General features: G+C 42.0%; 2 protein-coding genes across 6 annotated transcripts; both read right to left on the bottom strand.

Moving 5' to 3' along the window:
• Positions 1 to 71: 71 nt before the first annotated feature.
• Positions 72 to 3,935, bottom strand: tcte1 (t-complex-associated-testis-expressed 1). Of its 2 annotated transcripts, none has more exons than XM_047574566.1 (5): positions 3,826 to 3,935; positions 3,454 to 3,576; positions 2,777 to 3,360; positions 1,650 to 2,099; positions 72 to 312 (listed from the first exon to the last, which is right to left on the bottom strand). In XM_047574566.1, the coding sequence occupies exons 2-5, from the start codon at positions 3,548 to 3,550 to the stop codon at positions 151 to 153; spliced, it is 1,293 nt and encodes a 430-aa protein (XP_047430522.1). In that variant the 5' UTR covers positions 3,551 to 3,576; positions 3,826 to 3,935; the 3' UTR covers positions 72 to 150. The 2 variants fall into 2 exon arrangements, with proteins under 2 accessions (XP_047430522.1, XP_047430523.1); XM_047574567.1 differs by having other exon boundaries at positions 3,805 to 3,837.
• Positions 3,936 to 8,494: 4,559 nt separating this feature from the next.
• Positions 8,495 to 16,281, bottom strand: rnf8 (ring finger protein 8, E3 ubiquitin protein ligase). 4 transcript variants are annotated; one of them, XM_047574327.1, is made up of 9 exons: positions 16,055 to 16,281; positions 15,711 to 15,839; positions 14,292 to 14,734; positions 13,347 to 13,554; positions 12,502 to 12,564; positions 12,272 to 12,361; positions 12,060 to 12,167; positions 11,624 to 11,828; positions 8,495 to 9,002 (listed from the first exon to the last, which is right to left on the bottom strand). In XM_047574327.1, exons 1-9 carry the CDS (start codon positions 16,175 to 16,177, stop codon positions 8,776 to 8,778), a joined length of 1,596 nt encoding a protein of 531 aa, XP_047430283.1. In that variant the 5' UTR covers positions 16,178 to 16,281; the 3' UTR covers positions 8,495 to 8,775. The 4 variants fall into 4 exon arrangements, with proteins under 4 accessions (XP_047430283.1, XP_047430282.1, XP_047430284.1 ...); XM_047574326.1 differs by having other exon boundaries at positions 8,495 to 9,005; positions 16,055 to 16,280; XM_047574328.1 differs by having other exon boundaries at positions 8,858 to 9,005; positions 11,617 to 11,828; positions 16,055 to 16,280.
• Positions 16,282 to 19,031: the final 2,750 nt, after the last annotated feature.

Genomic DNA, 19,031 nt, shown 5'->3' with positions numbered 1-19,031 from the left:
TTCAAATTTCACTTTGGTTTGAGATGCAGTTGCCGGCACATTGTGGTTTCAGATGAATTCACGGGGGCAAAGATCAATACAGAGATGGGTTTATATTACGCGAAAAAAAGAAAAAAACAAAAGGAAAAAAGGAGCCGTTGATGTTTGTGGTTACTTCTCTTGGGCTTTTTTCTTGTGTTCTAAACTCTGGTTGGTCCAAACCACCTGGTTAATGGAGGAAACACTCTGCTCATCAGCATCTGTCAGGCGGATGTCGCACTCTGTAACGCTGGAGTTGTGACACATGGCTTCCTCCAAAGCTTTGCCTCCAACCTACACACACACACACACATAAAGAGGACACGAGATAATTTGACAGTGACGGCTGTTAATGCTGAACACATCGCAGGTCTGAGGACGGCCGTGACGTCCTTGAAAAAAAAATCTCCCCTCGGCAACTCTTGCTGTCTGACACAGTCCCCGCTCTCTAAACTGTTATCGTTGGTGTCACCGGCGTTTTTGTTGTTTTGTCGGCCGCAGTCATTTCTATTTCTGTGAAGAGTCGACCAAGGTCAGAGATATTGATTGTGCTGCATGTTGCATTTCTGCTATGTGGGTGTTTTTTAATCCTCCCGCAGCAGACTGTGGTCAGAAACAGAATATACTGTAAAGAAAAGTGGACAGTTCAGATGTAACTCTCATGGGAGGATAAAAAAAATAACTCGACCAGCTTTCCATTATTACATTTTGTTTCCAGACATACAGTATCTATTAGTGACTAAAAATCACCGCACTTCACTGTATTATGTCTGCACAGGAACCAGGGTGATTTGGGAGTGAACAAAAACCTGGTGTTTGGCAATAAATGTGCTACAGCTCATCAAATGAACACACACAAAAATGACATGGTAAAATGAAAAAAAATAATAATTTTTTTTCATTTTTATTAAAAATAAATACATAAAGACAGACATTTGTAATCCATGCAAGGGACGTTGTTCTAAGATGAATCAGAGTGAAATATATTATATCAATAACTAATATGCAACTAATGATTATTTTCCTTTTAGTTTCTATGGATTCTGTTAACAGTCTTATCCATTTAATGTATTATATGTTTTTTTTTTTTCATAAAATGTAAGAAAGCTGGAAGAAAAAGCATTAGGTCATTTTGTTCATTTTTTCCCAACATATTTAAATTTCTTCTTTTATTTGATCAATAGTCCAAAACTGCAAAAACATTAGGTTTAAAATGATTACTGATTATAATTGTTCAGGTATATCTGCCCCCACTGATTATTAAATAACTGTGGTGAAACATGGTTTCTCATATATTTATATATTTTTATACATATCTTGTCAAATTTTCCTATAGTTCAGTTCAGTTCACTTAGCGTGCCGGCATCTGAATGTTTTGCCTTTATCTCAAAGCAGATCTAAGCCCGAGCAAAGCAGACGTTACGACACAAAAGTTGTGTCACATCAAGCTCGACAAGTTGAGGCTGATATTTGAATTAAATTCCTGTTGATCAAGTTTAAAGCTTTCGGATAAAGATGAAAACCTTTCCTCTGGCACCTCCCTCAGGTTAAACCCGACTCTATAGCAATTAAAGTACTAGCAGATAATTGGCATTGCAGAAGACAATAGCAATTATGAATGTTACACTCACCTCGCCCAGTGTGTTGCAGGAGAGATTGATGCTCTTCAGGGTATTATTCACCACAAGCACTTTAGACAGGGCGACAGCAGTATGCCAGGTCACCTCACTGCCTCCCAGGTGCAGGTGACGTAGGGTTGTATTTTTCAGCAAGGCCTTGCAAATGGCCTGACCCCCTTCATCCTTCAGACGGTTGAGGTGGAAGTTGAGCGACAAAAGACTGGAGTTCTTGGACAAAGCATGAGCTACGGCTTTGGCTCCGGGGCCACTGATGTTGTTGTCGCACACGTTAAGCGTCTCCAGTTTGGTCCTGTTGAGCAGTTTGCCAAGGCCTCTGGCTCCGGCGTCTGAGATCACGTTGTGAGAGAAGTCGAGCTCAGTGAGGGAGGGATGGTCCAAGAGGTACTTCACCAGGAGCCGGCACTTTTTATCGTTAACGTGGCTTTGGTGGAGCCTGAAAAGCTGTAGAAACAGTGAGTTGTGTCAGTTAGCAAGAGTCTACAGTGAGTTTTTTTTTAAATATGTTTTACAACTCAAATCAACAGTGTGTTTTGTATAAATACAGCAGGGGAATTAAAAGAACATACGGTGGTGCAGTTAATCAATCAACAGAAAATAAATGATTAATACCAAGTGTTTCATTCGGCAGAAATGCCAACAATGAAAATATTTTTTCCTCTGTTGCATGACTTTGTAAATCAAACATCTCATTATATCTTGGACAGTCGGTTGGTTGGACTTTCCCTGTGATTTGGATTTATTCTAAACGATTCTGTATCAAATCATTAAATGAATCCAATAATTTCATGTACACTTTCCATACCATGTACAAGTAACAGCAAATAGAGCACATAAATGCAGCATTCTCGTACAGCAATAAATGAATGGGACAAACAGTGACTTATTTGGGTTGTAGCCACAGGGCTTTCAATGTTTTCTAAAAATCTAAATAAAGAAGTCATTCAATTCTTAGTCGGCGCCAACAGCAATTTTCCCGTTCCATCACATCTGGAACACTTATGCAAATAGTGGTTCCAAAATACCAAGAAAAGCGCTAAATATTATGAAATGTAACAAACAAACGTCAAGTGGTTGAAAAGGCAGTGTGCCATGAACCCAGAGGAGGAATCAATATTCACCTTCAAAGTCTTGCAGGACTTGAGGGCCTTCCCGAGGGACTCACAGTCTCGGTCGGTCATCTCAAACATCTCCCATTCGAAGTTCATGCCACACTGCTTGACCCTATACACCAAATGCAGCTCTTCCAGGTTTGTCAGCTTGTCGAGCAGGATGCCAAAGTCAAAGTGATCCACGCGGGGTATATCGTACTCATCGTCTATAACCAAGTCTGACCCTTCTTCTTCATCCTCATCTTCCCCGCCTCCCCTCTGGGGCTCCTTAATAGGCGGCAGCAGCTGGGAGATGTCAAGCCTCTTGACATACTTCTTGCAAAGCGGTACCATTTTCACAACCGTGCTTGACTCTGTTACGTCTGGGATGAAGAGCTCAATGATGTTCTCCAAGTGCCGCTCAAAGAACATCCGTTTCCAGCTGTGGTCGTAATGAGAGACGTCGCAAAGGTCCCACCTCTGCTGGCAGCACCGCTTCCAGTAGACGCCATCGCTGACCAGGTTGGCTGTCACATGCAGAGGCAGGGAAGTGGATAGTCTCTCCTGGATGTAGTCTTTCTGGGTGGGTGTAAGTTCTTCAAATATGGGCTTTTCTGCAACAATTATACACTTTGCAATCAAACCCCCGTTACATTAAATATTACAGTGTTTGATAATGGCACAAAAACAAAAAAACAGAAGCATACCTTCAAACTTGTTCACCAGGCATTGCAGACAGAGGTTTGACAAACTGGGCACGATATCCAGGGACCAGTTTGGATCTTCAGCGATGATCCTTCTCATATTTGTGAAGTTGGAGGTTTATTGCACTGTGTGAACACAACCTGCAGCGTTAATCAACCCAAACAAGAAACATCTAATCACACTTAAGCTAATGCTAACTAATCTGCGGCTATCTTACTATGACAGCTATTTATTATCAGTAGTATCAAATTAAAAGTATCGATAAAAAAAAATATTCATAAACGCGTAAAAGTTTACTAAGAGTCACTTAATGCTTGTTTTAAATAATTTATTTAACTTCACTCAATACAGACGTTAGCATAGCAGCAGCATACCTACGGTCTGGGGTGGCTCTGTCTCCGTGGCAACAGAACGCTATCAGTTTAGTTTAGGGAAACACGGAAATTTGACCTTTAATCCTGTGAGAAAAGGGTTAAACAAGTTATACTCAACTAGTGTCCTCAGCATTTACATTGTTCACTGCAGTGTTTACAACACGTAAGATAAGCAATCTCGAGAAAGCAGATGGAGAAGAAACCGCGAATTTCCTCAATTGCGAGTCAACTGAATGTTTGGTAGTACCCGTTTTTCCGGGGTTATGTAATGCATCAGTTTCACTCAGTGAAAAGGAATGTAAACAACATGAATTAACGTCCTGCAGCACTGCTGCTACTACTACTACTAATAAATAATAATGATGGTAATATTGTTTTACTGTACTGCAACATTACAACGATCTAAAAAATGACATTGAATGCATTATTATCTATGAAATACTTTGTTATTTTACAAGGGATATAAAGCTGTCTAGGGAAGACGACATATCAAAGATTCAATTGTGGGAATATTCCACCAGCTGGACATGAAATGACAACACTAAAATGAGAGCAGAGTACCTTTTTTTGGGTATGCATTCGGCATTGTGACGGAGGGAGCACGGCTCACGCTGTGAAACAGATTCCCCAAAATGTCCAGATGGACCATAGGCCTTTAGGAAATGAGCGCACTGGAGTGGATCCATCTGTTCTTCTTACAACAACAATATGAAACAGGTGAAAAGCTACAATGTGGCAGTGTATAAATCAGTGAAGTCAAGATTAATGTTAAGTAAAACATGGCGTCAGCTTTAAACATTAATGGTACTCGGAAGAGTTGACGTTTGAATGTGACTTCTCTGTCATCACATAGGGTCAAAACCACACAGTCTACATGATTTATATTCACAAAAACAGGAAGAACATGCACTCTGCACTTTTGCCTTGATACTGTGCAAAAACTCTCTTAAAGGGTACAGTTTTACTGCAGGATTACAGAATCCAGTGACAGTGAAAGATAAGCTGCAGCTAACAATTATTATCAAAGAAATCAAGAGTGCATTTGTTTTGATTTAGCATGTGAAAAAAAGGTGAAAATGACTCTTTAAAACCAGAGTTTATTAAGATATATGACCCAAAAAAAAAGCACTGCATCTGTTCATTTCAGAAAATGGAAAGTGAACTTTTCCACGAAAGATGAAACAGTGAAGTAGAAGTCAGTAGTAGATGGTTAATCTCGAGTCAATCAGCTAATAGTTTCTGCTTTTATCTGTTGTGTGTAATAATCAGGGTAACATTTCGTTAATCACACATGGATGAAGGCAGGTACGTGGTGCAGAAATTCTGACTGTTTCCCATATGCTTGAGAACAGAAAGCCTGCCAGAGATAGAGAGAGAGAGAGAGAGTGATGACAGTGCATCATGAGGTTCCTCCAAGTCGCATGTAGGGTCACACAGAGGGATGAGAGGCTCCGACTGTAGCCCTGAGGCCTCCCATCACCGCCGTCCCCGCGTAATACGTCCTGACAGACACACGCTTCCCTCGTACTCCGGCTTTAATGGACTGCCGTGACATCGGGCGTCCACAGCACAGGAGTCACACTCACTCTGTGAGCTGCTGTCTCTCAGTGCACTCTGGGTAAAGTCACTCCGGGGTGGATGGATCTCTGCGTCGCACGAGAGCTGCACAGGTTCACCGATCAGACATCGTGTGGCAGAAGGATGTGGCCGTCAAACATAGTTCAGGACTAAGTGAAAGAAACATGCAATAAAATAAGAATTTGCACGTCTTTACAGGACACATAGATAATTAATATTCCCAGGAATGTAACTGATAAGTTTGTTAACTGTAAATTAATGGTAGGATTCCTAGGAAATTCTATTTATATAAATAGGGACATCATAAGTTCAAGTATTTTTCTCCCAGATGTTTATAATACAGTGCTGAAAAAGCGTGTTGGGATGCCAAATAGTTAAAAAAAAAAAACTTCTTGTAGATATTCTATTACTGGAACTTTCCACTGTGAAACTAAACGGGGCTAAATGTCAGACAACAGCCTGTTGGAATGATATTTTAGACTATGTTGAGACTTTTTAACTTGTACACTTCCTTGTTTATAGATGAGATAGAAGAGGCCCATATATGTGTTTATGTTTACTTGCGTGAGTGGGTGTGTGTGTTGCACATGCCTGTAAGCAAGTTTTACACGTGTAATTTTATTTTTTTTCCTCTTAATTGAATGCATTTATTATTTATATATAGATTTTTCTCTGTTTATTCCAAGGGTGGTTATTGGGATTGGACTGAGGCAGTGGGTGGGTTTGGTGCTCACGATGGCATGTGGCATTTATTTAGTCAAAACTGAATGTAATGCATATGCCAGTACTAAACAAAACTAAAATTAAAAAGTTATTACAAAAAAAAAATCCCTAAATGTCATCGTACATTTAAAATATATTAATGTTGGTTAATCTTTTATACATAACCTACACTCTCTTAGTGCTAAAGTGGAACTAATTCAAATAAGTATGTCCAATAACATCAAGAAAAACTGTATTTCAACAATCAAATCTATTCAACTCATCGAAATCAACGTTTCATCTATAATAAAGACTAAGGAAGTAATTATTAATAAGCTAAAAGAACATACTCTTCGCTCAAAGCAAGCTATGTGACAGCATGAAGCTGAAGCAGATAAATGCGTCATCATTACTTTCGTATGAGCTTAGAATGTAGTGTTTCATGTGGAGTGGGGAGGTTTGGTGCCCGAGTACTGAAATTGCACAGCGGCTATTTATAGTTCAATTAAGCCTCCAACAACAGGAGTTTAACACACAACTGCTGCGTGGTTCACCGTGTGAGGACGACGAGCGCCACCATCCACCATCCACCCCGGCCCTGCAGCCGGTGCCACCGCACTTAAGGTTTTTTTTCTTTCAGAGCCCAAGGAGCTGTTGCATTAGTTGCTAGGCAACGCGGCGTGCAATTACTAAAGGATGGAAGGATTTAGGGAAAATGAAGTTTCCGTGTGAGATGAAAAGCTATATTTAAATGCGACACCCACTTCAGCAGTCACAGGCTCACAGATTTGGACGTGTAATACATTCGTGCATTTTTTCGAACTGCTTTTGTGCAAATGGTGCAGGAAGGAATGACAATAAAGCACAATTTAAACGTCTTCTTGGTCGCTTCAGGAGTCGAATTTAGTAAAAAAAAAAGAGATAAAAACCGACTAGTGAGCACAACGAGACATTTCTCCACGCTATTATCTAACAGACCCTTCAGTTGTTTGTTTATATGAGGACGGAGCGGTGAGGTAAACTCTGGAGCGTCGCCAGCGGGAGTGATTAATGCTCTTCCTTCTCTGCATCCCAGCAGCTTTTCTGCAAATCGCCACAGCTCGTGGGCCAGGCGAGGCAACTCCCAGGTGAGTCAGGGGATGAATGGCGAGCAGGGAGTCATTGAGCAACGCTGAAAGCTTCCCTTCTTGTTTTCTCTTTAGCAATCCCAGTAATTATAGTATTGTGACATTACAAATACTTTATTTTTATTTATTTATTTATTTTTTTTTGTAACACATAGTTTGGTAGGCTCCAGAAACCTCCATCCAAACCCAAAAAACAAAAATATGCAGTTCAGTTTTTTGGAGACATTTGATCCTGTACTGGGCAGATTAGCATCCCAGACATGTTTTTCAGCCTCTGAATTCATTCTACAGAAAAAGAAATGATACTAATCACCGACTGAGAGCAGAGATAACACATTAAAAAGCCATGGGAAAGGGTTTCCAGTGGCGTGAGAGCTCATTAGTTACACGAGACTAGATTATATTTCCGGCAGCTCTGAGAGGCCGCACTGTACTTTGGTGCAGTGATGCTAAATGCTAACGTGTTAGTCACTCCGCTTCAACCAGGAGTTTGGAAGCACGTTGCAGCACACGGTGATTAAAGACAGGGGCACATTGTCAGAGGGGAAACCAAGCAACTGTGTGAAAATGTAGCCCCCTTAAACCTAACATGACACTCCACAAAAAAAACCCCCGTAAGGCCACCCCTCTATCTAAGGCTTAGATTCTAAGCTACAATAGATTTAGCTAGTTTGGACAGGTAGGAGAGCACATCCTTAAAGAGTCCATATTGCCTAAATCCCGAGGCTTTTGTGCTTCCGAATGACGCTTAGATCATCAAATGTGATTCAGAACGGCCCCACTTAATTATTGCTAAATACAAAATGCACCCGATGATGAAATGTTTTGGGTTTTTTTCTTTTTGGATGCGAAGCTGATCCGACGATGGTGTCAGAGGATAAATAAAGGTTTCAAGCTTCGTCCACTGGGAACCGCAGCAAAAGACAAAAAAAAAAAGATAAAAACTTCAAGTGCGTTGTTGGGATTCATTCTCTGGACACCACGTACGAACATACAAATATCATCTAAAATGCAAAATGTTGGGACTGGCTGACACGTATCCATAGAGCGACATTAGCGGCACGGCTGAAAACAAACAAACAAATAAACAAAAAACAGTATAAAGCAGTCCCTTTGTGTCCCTGCCCTTTCATGTCTCCTCAATAAAAGGTCAATCTTCCACATGGCAGCGTATGAAGTGCAGCGTCATCAAAGACGAGCCTTTACCATCTGCAGCGGAGGAGACTTCAGATTGTCTCAAAGTCACAACATACAGACGGGAGTGAGTGTGAAAATGCATAGGAAGAAACTTTATTCCTTTCATTGAAAACAAACACAAGAACACCGCCGATCCTTTTACAAAAAAAACAAACATAAACCTCATCTCGCTCTGGTGACTGGACTCATGATGAGAGCAGACCTCGTCCTGTAGGACACCCTTAAAGGACCCCCCCCCCCCGGTAAATAATCCGGGGGGAAAAAACTGAAACAGTCAGATTCACATTGCAGCGCGGAGACCGTGAAAGTGTGTGTGTGTGTGTGTGTGTGTGTGTGGGGGCGGCGGCTAATCCTCAAACTCGTCGAAACTCTCGTCCGAGAATCCGCTGAAGGGGGAGCTGGACTCCAGATGGATGCTACTGTCTGTGTCCAAGGAGACCACAGAGCTGACGCTGCTATATATGGACACCATGCTACCGCTACCGTCGCTGTCGCTGCTGCTGCTGCTGCTGCTGCTGCCGCCGCCGCCGCTGCTGTCGTCGTCGTGGATCACCATCACCTCGGCAGAGTCAGCTGCTGGAGAGGACAGAAAGAAAGGCTCTGTGAGTCTGTCTTTGGAAATGTCTGCGGCGTCCCTCTGAGACACGTCCACGGCCTGTGATTTAAAAGTGTGTGACCTCGTGGTGATTTTTCTTTTTGCATTTTGCAAACTACATTTGTGAAAGGTGCGATCAGCAACCCCTGTATGTACCCAGATCAGCCACAGCATTATGACCACTGACTGAATAACATTGACCGTTTTCATGTGGACGTTACCTAGACCAGACCAGGCACCCCGACCCCGTAACACTTTTAGATGTCACACTAGATCCCAAACTGATCCAGGTTCATGTCCATTCTCTGATGAGTCACAACTGTTTTAGAGGCACGAGGGGGAGACCTACACAATATTAGGAAGGTGGCTGTAATGTTATATCTCATCAACGGTTCGCGTTTTACTGTCACGTCAGCATTTCTAAAAACAAAAGGACATTCTGTACGGAGATGAAAGCGCTTCACTGTGCTGCCACCGTGTGTCTGAAACGTCCTCCTCCCCTCCTCCCCTCTCATTCCCCCTACAGCCATATTTCAGAAGCCACGACAGGTGCAGCAGTGAGAGTAATCGCCCTTTAAGCCGTGTTCCTCCAGCAGCTTCACCTGAATCACCGGCCCTGAGGGTTGAGCACTTTGCTCAAGGACACTTCAGCGGGCGGCGCCGAGAGCAAAAAAGATCATCGGTCACCCGCGTGTCACACACATGTGTCGAGGCTCGGCAGTCGCTGCGTGTGATGAATGGGGCAGCGCACACCGTTGATGGTAAGTAAAGTGTCAGTCAAGACATTAAAGCCTCGTGGGTCGTTCGTGTGACGTGGATTAGTGAGTGAGAATGGAACGACCAGAAGCCAGGACAGTAAAAAGAAGCGTGTACGTAAGTCGTAGGTTAAATAATCAAACTGAAAGTTTAGAGGGTATGAACGTGACATCACAGCAAGCGAAGTCTCCATGGTTACGGCCACTGAGTGGCAAAAAGTGACAGTTGAACGTGAAGATTAGCAGCTTTAGTTTGAATCATAGGCTTTAATAGCATCTAAGTTGTAAAATTAATTTAAACTGACTGAACCAACAGATCTGAAAAGCAGTCAGAGATGTATTTTTACAGATACCTCCGACTCCCAATGAAAAGAGAAGTGAATGGATCGCTGCAGTAGAAGAAACAACTGGAATCCAGAAATAGAAACCTGGTGAGGTGTAGTGTAGTGTAGTGTAGGGGGCATGGCTCAAGGCAGCAGTGACGTCAATGCAAACCCTCTTTAACAAAATGTATCTGAATTTAACTAAATTCTGCCATCTATTAGAAGCAAACTGCCGTTAAATATTTAAAGGAAAACTGCACATAGTATTATCAGCCTAGAGTTAGAAGGTACAAAGGTAGGTAGTTTGGGAGCAGATACGAGGGGATCATAAACCATCAGAGGAACAAATCTCGGTATGATGTACGGTGAGGCGGATGACATGTGTGGCAGCGTGTGGTAAGGAACATTTAGACGCATTTTATTTATTAATGCATTCACGCTTCCATCAAGTAAAGGTGGAGCTGATCCAAGTTAAATACAGCCATGGCAGCTGTGAAATCACGATGCAGAGACTTGACATCATATCTGGGATGATGTCAGGAGGACTGAAAACAGAGTTCACCGATCCCGTGTGAATGCACCAAACACAGGGAGGTTATTTGTAATCCCAAAGATGAAGACAACTTCAGAGCAACAGACACTGCTAATACAAGAGGACGACATGTCACCAAACGTTCTCACTGTCCGAACCTGCCTGTTACTGTAATAAACAACCCAGACGCAACTTACAGCCACTTCCACTGACCTGATGTCTGATTAAATTGATCACATCGTCGGCAAACATTTCTATTTAAAATGCGGACTCTGCTGCAGAACCTAATTCACAACCTGTAGTCAGCCGACCACCAGGGGGCGAGCGCATGGTTCAGGCTTCATTAAGCCGCCCACAGAACAAGCGAGTTCACACCGGAGCCTCAAGTTACCCAGTGGACTAACAAGAGCATGTGATCATGGACTCGTTTTGGATTTAGGGCGAGTGACGTGAAACGAGAATGAAGTTACATGCAAAGACTGCAGCAGAGTTGTGTCTGTCCCGCAAGGCAACGCAACTAATCACCACAAAGTACGAGGAACGCACGTACGTCCGTGTCCATCAGCAACCCAGGCAACCATTTGTGTACATTTTATTTTTCATTACTAAGCATTTGTTCTACTTCAAGGTTTAATTTTGAATTGTTTGATTAAAAGTAGTGCAATAAAAATGCAGATGTTTTCTCTAACATGACGAATAATCACGACTGATGTACATGTTTACACTTTTGCCACAATTTTTGTATATTTTCAATATTTTTTCAGTATTAGTATTTTAACTTTAGTTTGTAAACCTTTGTAAATAATAACTCCTTTGCACTATTTTGCACTGAAAAGCTCTCCAATCTCATACATATCTCATATAATGACAAAAAAGGGCAAAAAAAAAAATTCTAATCGTGATCACAACACTGACTAAAATAATCGTGACTATCATCTTGGCTACAATGGTGCAGTCTGAATTTATTTTAGGGGCAACGCACCTCTCACCTTTCCTCTCAGAGATGAGGGTCTGCCGCCTCGCCTTCATGTCCAGGCTCAGGTTCTCCACCATGCTGTCGATGCAGTTGTCCAGCGCCAGGCAGCGGGTCTGGGACTGGATGGGCTGTCTGCAGATGGGACACTCGTCTTTCTTCTTGCGCCACTGCTTGATGCAGTGGCAGCAGAAGCTGTGAGCGCAGTTCAGGATGACCGCCTGGAGAGGGGAGAGCAAAACGCACGACGACGAATCGTTTACAGTTGTTCTCTTTTTTGTCGTTTTTCGCTCACAAAGCAGCATAAAGACAAAATCCAAGGTTGTTTGTTTGAAGGCTTTGTACTTTTATAATGATGTTATTCAGTTTTTATTCTACGTTGGGCTCCCAGTGTAGTTGCTATGGAACCAGGAAATACAATAAAGTAAAATAAAATAAAATATCAACTCCACCTCGATGAAGAGCTCAGAGCAGATGATGCATTGAAGCTCGTTCTCCAGAACTTCAGTCACTTGTGTAACAACCTCCTCTTTTTGGGCTTTTGCCTTTTCTTTTTCCTCCTGTAAAAAAAGAAATACATAAAAAAATAAAGAAGACTAATCACCCAGAAATGATAATAAAAGGGAGGGAAAAAAAACAACAACCATGAAACAAGCTTAAATACCTTCGTAACTTCCAACTCTTTGTTTTTGGCCAGAAGAACCTCTTCAAAACCTTGTCGAGAGAGGGCAAGTTCATCTATCACCTTCTTTTGCTGAGGATGTAGAAAACAGGTTCACACGTTTCAACAAATGGAGGCTTTAAATGTTATCTCTCTAAAACGATAACGTGGTGAGATAGTCGAACGCGTGTCTGGTTGCCTCAATCATAAAGAGCTGGTTTCATGCTTCTCACCTCTTGCAAAGCGCCTTCCAGCTGCTTTTTCAAAAGCTCCTCTTGCTGCTGTGTTTTCTGCTCCTAAACACATGAAAGATCACATTTTAATTACAGACAATATTCTGTATCATAACACGCTGCGGTGCCAGAATTTTAAATTTTTACTCTTGGCTGATTGCATAAACACAAAGAAAACGTTTGTGTAATATGAGGAGAATAGGACCGTTTGTGTGAACACACGCAAACGTTGCACAACAATTCTGCTAAAGGAAGTAGGATACAGAGAAGTGGTCTTCTGGGTATTTGTGTCAAAAAACGCTTTTCTGTAAAAATGTTGCACGGTGACAATAATGCGAACTGTTACCACATGATGAATTAGTGGAAAAAAAAGCAACTCTAAACTTTTTTATGCCTCATTGTGTGGAAAAACACTAAAAGGTCAAGAACTGAAATCACCAGAGTTTTCGTAAGTGATGTAACATTGCAATATTATGATGTTGTGATGTACTGAAATATTCTACATAGTTCACTGAAAAAGTTTAAATGCAGCTTAAAATACAAGCTGTATATATGTACATGAGATGACAGAGATAATTCACTGGACAAACTGAGTCAAACAATATTAATGCAAATGATTCATCCAATTTATTGCATTTATTGTACAGAAAAAGTGGTGGTACTTTTTCTGTTTCTTTTAAAACTGACATGAAGACATTCAAAATCGATATTGTGTCAGAAGAAATTGTGTTGCCATACACTGACATATCGATAATTTTTCCCACCCCTGAAATAAAGGCTGATCTCTTGTTAATTAAAAGACACATATGTTTTGCGTTAAAGACACCACAGGTGAAAACTCTCACCTCTAGCTGCCTCTTAGTTTCACTGAAGGACTTCTCTAACGTCTCCATCCTGTGCATCTTGGCTCGGAGCGTCTCCAGCTGAGTCTGCAGCTCCTTCACCTGCACCTCTCGGTGCGGGTCGGCCTGCCGGGGTTCCCCCTCCAGAGACGCTACCTGCCTCTGGGTGTCGTCCACCTGCTCCCTCAGCAGCAGGATGTTCTGGCTGTACCTGCGGACGAAAATCATTCAGAAATAACTTCAGACTCATATCGCAAGAAATCAGAATATGTGACACGTCTGTAATAACGGCATTTTCAACATATACAAGGAAAATTTAAGTAGTTGTCAAATTGAGGCTACGTCCACACAAACACACTTTCTTTTAAGATCATTTTCGCTACATCTGGCCTCCATTTTAATCCAGTGGATTTTAGGACGTCTGCGATAAACACTTCTGTAAATGATACTGACACCAACATAGTCTGAAAGCTCGGGGGTTGCGTTTTTTTAGTCTGGAGCCAGTTTAACACTTTCGGAAACAATGACGCAGACACAGATCCTATTTTGGTAAAACAGTTAAGCCAAAGCATTACAGCCCGACATGCCTTTGAGCATGGGTATTCCTTAGCCTTTGCCACGGCTTCCTCTAGAGACAGATTACGATCCTGTGCAACCAGACTATGTCACCAATATGATCCAGATGGACAAACGAGTTTAGAGAATTAGGCGAATATTTCCACAGCTGCAAGTCTTGAAAAAAAAAAAAAAACTCAAGCTGAAGGATGTATCAAGTAATCTGATTCAATCATTCATATGTTACACTTGTCATTATTATTTACAACTGTTGGTTATGTATAAGAGTTAATTTAACATCTTTGATGAGGTCACTATAATTTTGAAGCAGCCGTAAAACAGTGTTAACATAAACGAAGACAGCTTGGGTTTGACGATGAAACGGGAAGTTACATCTGCAAGTTGTCCAGATCGCAAGGAGCGCTGGAGCTGTCGGAGGGACGCTCCACGTCTCGGGCCCGTCTGCTGGGTCCAGTTTCCTCCGGCTGCGTGTGGCTGAGCCGCTGTTTCTTCGGGGACAGAGGGCAGGGCTTCGCGAAGCACTTGTCCGCGGAGGAGCAGCGGTAAAGCTTGGGCTTTGAGGTAGATGGCTCCACTTCATCCATGGTCAACTTCCTCTTAGGCTTCTTGGTTATGTGAGCAGCTTTGGCACCTTCCCTCTGTCTCTTCGCCAGGCAGAGTTTAATGTCTTTGAGAGGCCGCTGGACCAGGATGTAGTCGAATTCCACTTTGGCTCCGGTGACGGGAACTCCGAGCTGTATGGAGTCTCCGAGCCGGAGCTGATGGGCTTCATCGGCAGGAATGCGATTTCCATTCACCCACACGCCGTTGAGACTCTGGGGAAGAAAGCAACACTTTTTTTATCAACTGCAACTCCTAATATTCATTCAGCTTTAATTATAAGCTTCAGAAATGTTGCGTCTCCTTCTACAAATACACAAACACTGCTGATATGATGTATTCCTAGAGTCCCTTCTCCTAACCCACGTGCAGCAATGTAATCCTGTAGCAGGGCAGCTATTCACACACTAGGTTATAAAAAGTCACAAACTTGGTCTTTAAGCTTAGATACAATGCAGATTACTGGAAACGTGATGGATGTGAATAAACATGTCTGTAAACGCTTCATGAACTCATCTAGTTCAAATTAGATAAAGTCCTCTAATAAATGTGTGACAATGTGATTTTAGTGGACTTAGTAGCGTCTGGTGTGATCCAGATCAGTATATTGAGAAGGAAACAGTAATCTATGTAAAGCAGGAGAGTAAATATTTTGGTATGTGTACTATATTTTATTTGATCTGCATTGTAAGTTGCACCGGCGTCTTGGTAGGGGTCGATAGAGGCAGCAGACGGATTCCACTCTTCAGCTCTATGCCGTTCATATTTGACGGAAATTAGATGCTTCCATTCACATAACTTTTCAGCAATTTGAGCCACAGTCGCTTGTCTTTCAGATCAGACAACCCTGGGGAGCTTAGCTTCCTTGGACCACTTTTGACAGACAACTACAGTCAAGAAACAACCTGCAAAAATCTGCTGTTTCGTTTTTACTCCAACACAATCTTTGTCAAATCCACACAAATTCTTCAACTTCTAATGTCAAGTGTTATTCACTCAAGCAGTCAGTCATAATGTTATGGCTGACCAGTCTATCTATTGTCAGACATTTTTTGACAGTGACCTGCAGAATGTTAAAAGTATATGGGGTTGGGGAGGGGACGTCTCTTTGGGACAACACAGAAAGATGTACAAAAGACATGTCTTTTACAAAGCAAATTAAGAAAAGAATGATGCAATATTCTTGTCCACCTTCTTGTCTGTCACTGTCCACTGTCCATCGTCCCTCTGCTTGAAAGTACAGTGCAGTCTGGAGATCATCAGGGGACAACTTGGAGACATGAGCTGGTAGGTAACATCTGCACCACGTCCAACAGTGATCTGGACAGTCAGAAACAAACATAGCAGGTAGCTCGTTAGCTCTTTAAAACTCATAGACACTCTTCAGTGACGTCACTTTGGGCATAAACAAAACCACAAATCACAAATGAGAAAGTCGTTTCACGTGGAAACCTGCTTCTAGCGTGAACTTTAGCGTGAAAGAGCTTTTAGCCTGGTGTCGTAAATGCAGCTAGTTAGCATTAGCCTAACAGCACCTCGGTGTTTTCGAACAAGTGAAGCCAGTCTGAGTTTCTTCCGACTCTCATCAAACATAAAACCTCCGAGTCTGAACATTCATCCTCTTCGGCGGCGCCGGAGTCCGTCGTTGCTATGTCCATCTTATCTCATTGTGTCGACGGCTAATTGGACCTATGCCTAAAACACTCCAGAGCCTTCGTCCCGTCGTCGCTGGGGCAACAGAGCAAGAGGAGCCGGAAATCGTTTGGTTTTGTTTTTAACGTAAATGCGTTAAAAGTGTCGCACCGTCACATCAACAATTTACTCCGGGGCAGCCTGGCCTTTCATATCAAAGCTGCCCACTGTTTGGAGCATTTTAACCCTTGTACTATCTGTGGGGCCAATCTGATCCCATTCAATGTTTAACGTCACAAAATATATAACTAACATCTTTTTTTTTTTTTTTTAAAATCTTGCTTTAGATTTAACCCTTTATATGACACTTGTGAAATACTTGGAAATTATAAATTTCAACCCAGAGTGTTATTATAGGGAATTTTTACATTTTTACCTTTCAAAATTTTTCATGGAGAAAATAAAATTAGTGAGTTTACCACATATAGTTCCTTCCCCTTAAGTGGTAAACAGTGCTGATTCAGACACTTGCCAACATACACAGTATCACATTAGCCAACATTAGGCCACATCTTCGTGGTACCTAATGAAGCAGTTATGCTCAGTGGTCAATCCAGAAGTTAAACTTGAAGACCACATTTGACCTGAGAATGTTTCCTTGATCTGATTGGCTGAATGAAAACCATGTGCTTCTAAACCTCGCTAAGAGGCACGGGGATGCAATTTAACATGTGTGCCGGCCAAAGTTACCAAATATGGTTCCTTGCCTTATAAAGGGTTAATAGTAGTGAAACACTTATAAAATATAAAAACACTGAGGATGATGTTCTTTGACTTCTTCAGTACTTCAGTAACACCTTTCAGGCCTTTATGATGAGTGAGAAGCTGCTCAGGATAATAATAATAATACATTTTATTTCCGGGAGCCTTTCAAACACTCAAGGTCACCTTACATAAAACAACAACACATGGAACATTGTAAGAATAAAACATACAATGCAAGATCTTTAATTCAAATTAAAGTACATAACAATGAGTGGGTTCATTTGAGTAAGCTATTTTTGTATTTATCTGGATTTGTAACATGTCAGAGAGTCTATGTTTTGACTGTTAGGTGGGAGAATGTTCCAAAGATGTGGAGCTGATCGACTGATAAATGGTCTAAAACCCATGGGAGACAACTGGGCAATAGGTGTAATAAGTTGAGAAGGATCTGGGAGTCTGTATAATTGGAGAAGTTGTGAAGGGCACTGCAGGCAAGTAGCAGGATCTTAGTATTCAGAGTGGGATTTTATTGGAAGCCAGTGGAGCTGCTGAAGAACTGGGCTGATGTGGTCTGTTCAGGGAGTTCAGGTGGTGATATGGGCTACAGTGTTTTGGACCAGTACAAGTTTGTAGACGGTAAACTAAAAAGAACAGAGTTGCAGTAGTTGATTAATGTTGCGGAGGTGGAGGGAAGTACAGTGGCGTTATTAATGTTTAATGAGAAACTGTTAACTTTGGCTAGAGTGGACTTCGAACTGACGGGGAGGACCTTTTTACTGCTGATCATTTGTAAGAAGTAGGAAATAAACCGGGATTTAATTCCTCTTACACAGACTGATTACTTGTCTGACAGGCCCCAGTTTGTGAGGCTTGTGGGGCCTTCCTGTTCAAAACTGTTGTCAATAATGTGGGGGCACCACCGTTGACTGCCCTGTCTCCATTTCTGTTCACTCTTTACACCCCTGATTTCCGATCCAGCTCTTGGCCCTGCCACCTGCAGAAGTTGTCTGATGACTCTGTAGGGGTTGGGAGGTTTACTACAGGACACTGATCGCTGAGTTTGTGGAGGGGTCCCAGGCAAACCGCCTACTCTCGAATGTGATGAAGACGAAGGAGCTGGTCATTGACTTTAAGAGGAAGAGCAGTGGAGCCCATCACCATCCAGAGACTGGAGGTGGAACCGGTGGACCGCTACAAGTACCTGGGAGTCCACATGAGCAACAGGCTGGACTGGAGGGACAAGAGTGATGCTGTGGACAAGAAAGGCCTGAGTAGACTCTGCTTCCTGAGGAAGCTCAAGTCTTTTAATGTGTGCAGCGAGTTACTAGAGTCTTTCTACCATCTGCTCTCCATCCTAGACAATCTATCTTATCTCACTACACCAGGATTTCTCTGAGGCCCTACTCTATCCAACTTTACAATAACTCGCCTTTCTGTAACAGATACTTCCATGTTATTCATGTTAATGCACCTTATTATAATTTCTACATAATATATATCATTCCGTCTCTATTTCTTGTGCATTTGTTCACATCGTTGGTCTAATAGCATAATTACCTAAGGCGCATTTTTAGCAAGCACATTGGTATTTCTATTAATATTGTAACACTAAGTCAAAAAATGACATTTTTGGCTTTTTTCAATTATACTATTAGACATAATATATATATATGCTAATTCTATAAATGTTTCGATTACACTGTTCTACTTGATTGTACCTATATTTTATTTTAATCCCACTTTTTACTTGTGGTATTCAGGAGTGTTTCTGTTATGTGCAACCAAGCTACTGTGACCCATTCATTTCCCTTGTGGATGATTAAAGGATCATGTAATTTGTATTTTAGCAGTTTTTATATACGTGTTTTTATGTGCGTAAACTGCAGCTAATTTGCACTTTATTGAAAATGACTAGAGCTTTAACTCCCCCCCCCCCCAGTCCCACAGCTGTGTATTGTCACCGCCACACACACACCCACACACACACACACACACACACACACACACACAAACACACACTCACACACACACACACACACACACACACACACACACACACACACACCGGGCGGCTTCACTCGGGCGACCCCGTGTTCCGAAACGCGCGCACCCCGA

The sequence above is a fragment of the Mugil cephalus genome, chromosome 21, assembly GCF_022458985.1.
Source record: "Mugil cephalus isolate CIBA_MC_2020 chromosome 21, CIBA_Mcephalus_1.1, whole genome shotgun sequence".
In the NCBI taxonomy this organism is placed as follows: Eukaryota; Metazoa; Chordata; class Actinopteri; order Mugiliformes; family Mugilidae; genus Mugil; species Mugil cephalus.
This window is presented reverse-complemented; position numbering and strand designations above follow the sequence as displayed.